General features: G+C 43.8%; 1 protein-coding gene across 1 annotated transcript; it reads right to left on the bottom strand.

The window, feature by feature from the left end:
• Positions 1 to 358: 358 nt before the first annotated feature.
• LOC141442358 (uncharacterized) lies at positions 359 to 2,256 on the bottom strand. Its single transcript, XM_074107318.1, has 2 exons — positions 1,084 to 2,256; positions 359 to 710 (listed from the first exon to the last, which is right to left on the bottom strand). Exons 1-2 carry the CDS (start codon positions 2,098 to 2,100, stop codon positions 705 to 707), a joined length of 1,023 nt encoding a protein of 340 aa, XP_073963419.1. The 5' UTR covers positions 2,101 to 2,256; the 3' UTR covers positions 359 to 704.
• Between the last annotated feature and the right edge of the window lie 604 nt (positions 2,257 to 2,860).

Raw genomic sequence — 2,860 nt, 5'->3', positions numbered from 1 at the left:
ATCCACGCTGACCCCGTTCTCGTTAATTATAAAGCCTAGATATTTCACCTGCTTTAGAAAAAACTCGCACTTGCTTTTTTTTACTTTTAAGCCATGCGACTGTAATATTTGCAATGCCTCCTGTATATGTTGTTTGTGTTCTTGCATTGTTTTGCTAGCTATTAATATATCATCTAGAAAAGTTATAATATGTGGCTTATTTTTGAATAAGTTCAACATAATCCGTTGAAAAATGCCGGGACTTGATGCTAAACCGTAGACCAACCTGTTATATTTAAATAAACCCGGTGGGTATTTATAACGGTATAGTCTGCCGTTTCGTCAAGGGGATCTGATTGTAGGCCTGTGATAGATCAAGTTTCGAAAAATATTTATACCCATTGAGGTTGCTCAGTAAGTCGTCGATTTTAGGAACAGGATATCTATCTACCATTAATACTTTGTTCAGTGTAACCTTGTAATCCGCGCAGAGTCTAATCGCGCCGTCTGCCTTATGCGCGACTACTAACGGTGTGGCCCAGTCAGAGTGGTCGACGGGCTCGACGACGCCGGCCGCCAGCATGGCGTCGAGCTCGGCGTCGACGCGCGCGCGCAGCGCGTACGGCAGGGGTCGCGCGCGGCAGTACACGGGCTGTGCGCCCGCGCGCAACCGCAGCGTCGCGCGCCCTCCGGTGAAGCAACCCAGCGTACCCTCAAACACCTCTTTAAATCTGGAAACAATATCATTAACATCTATAACCTCTGATTCGGTTCGATCGTGCTTATCCAATTTATTCAGCGCTAATAAGGGTACCCTAATGCCCAATTCGGCGAGCCACTGCCGTCCCAACAAATTAGTGGTTCCGTTATTAAACACATATAAATCGAGGGTTTTAATTTTCCCCGGTAGCTCACTGTTACCTCGAGAAATCCTAATGGGGAGATACGAGAACCATCATAAAAACTAAGTTTTAAATTACATGAGTGTAACTCGAGGTTTCGAAAATTTTCTAAATATGTTTCATAACTAATACACGATAAAGGTGAACCCGTATCTATTTCCATTTTTAAACTGATATTTTCTACCAAAATCTCTATACGTACCGGTCTATAATCACTTAAACCCATTTGATACATTGGCATTTCATCATCACTATAATCTGCGCGGCGTTGATTCAATGCGCCCTCGTTGAAGCCCCCGGTTGAGGTCTCGTCGGCCCCGTCACGCGAGCTCCGCCCCGCGCTTGCCTCGTGCTGTTCCTGGATACAGTAATGGCGCGCGAGCGCAGCGCCACCGCGCACGCCTCGTCGCCGCCTGCCCCGGGCGCTTTGACCGCGACCTGCCGGGGCCCGATCGATCTGCCCACGGACCGCTTGACCACTTCTATAGCCTCGCCCCCATGCTTTTTCGTGCTCATGTAATGCCTCTTGCCTGGCTCTTTGCCCTTCCCCTTCGGGGCAAACACGTCTCAGATGGCCGACTTTTGAACACTTATCGCATACATAATCTCTAAATTTACATTCCACCCGTACATGTGTTCGGTCCCCGCACGCAGTGCAACGTTTATTGGTGGCACTGTAGTGCATTTCAAACGCGGGTGATTCCACCGCACTAGCATTTCTTTCCGCGGATTCCATAGTCGCTGCTAATGATACTGCTTTGCTGTAATCTAATTTATTCTCTGCAAATAACCTCTGGCGAATTGCATCACTTGTGATTCCACAAACAAGTTGGTCACGGAGATTTTCCTCCAAAGTTTTACCAAAATCGCAGAACCTTGCCTTTTGTTTCAATATGGCCACGTAGTCTGCCAATGACTGTCCGTTCTCCTGCCGACATTGGCGAAATTTGTACCGTTCCGCCAACGCTGACGGTACTGGCTGCAAGTGATCCTTTACTAATTTCACCACTTTCTCATACGTAAGCGTTGAGGGTTTGTCCGGGCTACATAAGTTCACAATTAGTTCATACGCACTTTCACCCACATTAGCGATTAAAGTTGGTAGTTTTAATTCGTCCTTTACCCCATTTGCCAAAAAACACATATCCAGTCGTTCACAGTAAGAAGTCCAATTTCCATTTATAATGTCAAATTCCGCGAACTTTCCCGAACCTGACATAATGATCACTTATTAGATCGAGCACCAAATGCAACAGTTTCTTTTTATTTTTATTTTTACTCCGCGCCGCCACTGTTAAATAAAAGACGTGTTCTCGAGCTGGCATTTATTGCAAGACTGGGAGCTACCCTCTAGTACAATCATAATTTCAATATGCAACAATATAGAGGTGTTTGTATACATACGACATTGACAGAACACTGATTGAATACAAATTGCTGATTTTTGACAGGACCCCCTGTCCCCTGTTTGGAGTAACGCCTGGAAAATTTTGATATTTAGGCAAGCAGGCGAGAAAAAATCTAGAAGTTGACACCTCTGTCATGCTGAGGATGCTGGTCTCTTTTTCTGGTTTTTCTGTGCATCTATATTTCAGTTTGTATTTTCCTACCGACTATGGCCTTGTTGTAACAGGATCATAGCGTGTAATATTTGGAATTGGAACTAATATTGACACAAAAGTAGGTACATTGTGCATTAAGGGCTGTAAAAAGGGGATTATTAACGAGAGTCTATTAGAAGCCTGAGCTTAACTGACTTCAGAAAAAAGGAGGAGGTTATCAATTTGGTTGTATTTTTTATGTTGGTTCTGAATTTTGGGCAAAAAACCGTCAACTTTGCCTTAGGGCCATTTTCTTATAAAATCGATTGTCACGAATGAGTATTTTTTGTTCAATAAAGGGCTTATATAACTCTCTATTGTACATAAAACATATAAAAATAACAGTTATCAGAGCAAAGTACAATGTTTATTTTGTGT

The sequence above is a fragment of the Choristoneura fumiferana genome, chromosome 25 (genome assembly GCF_025370935.1).
Source record: "Choristoneura fumiferana chromosome 25, NRCan_CFum_1, whole genome shotgun sequence".
Classification (NCBI taxonomy): domain Eukaryota; kingdom Metazoa; phylum Arthropoda; class Insecta; order Lepidoptera; family Tortricidae; genus Choristoneura; species Choristoneura fumiferana.
Note: the sequence above shows the minus strand (reverse complement) of the source record. Positions and strands in the feature narration are given on the sequence as shown.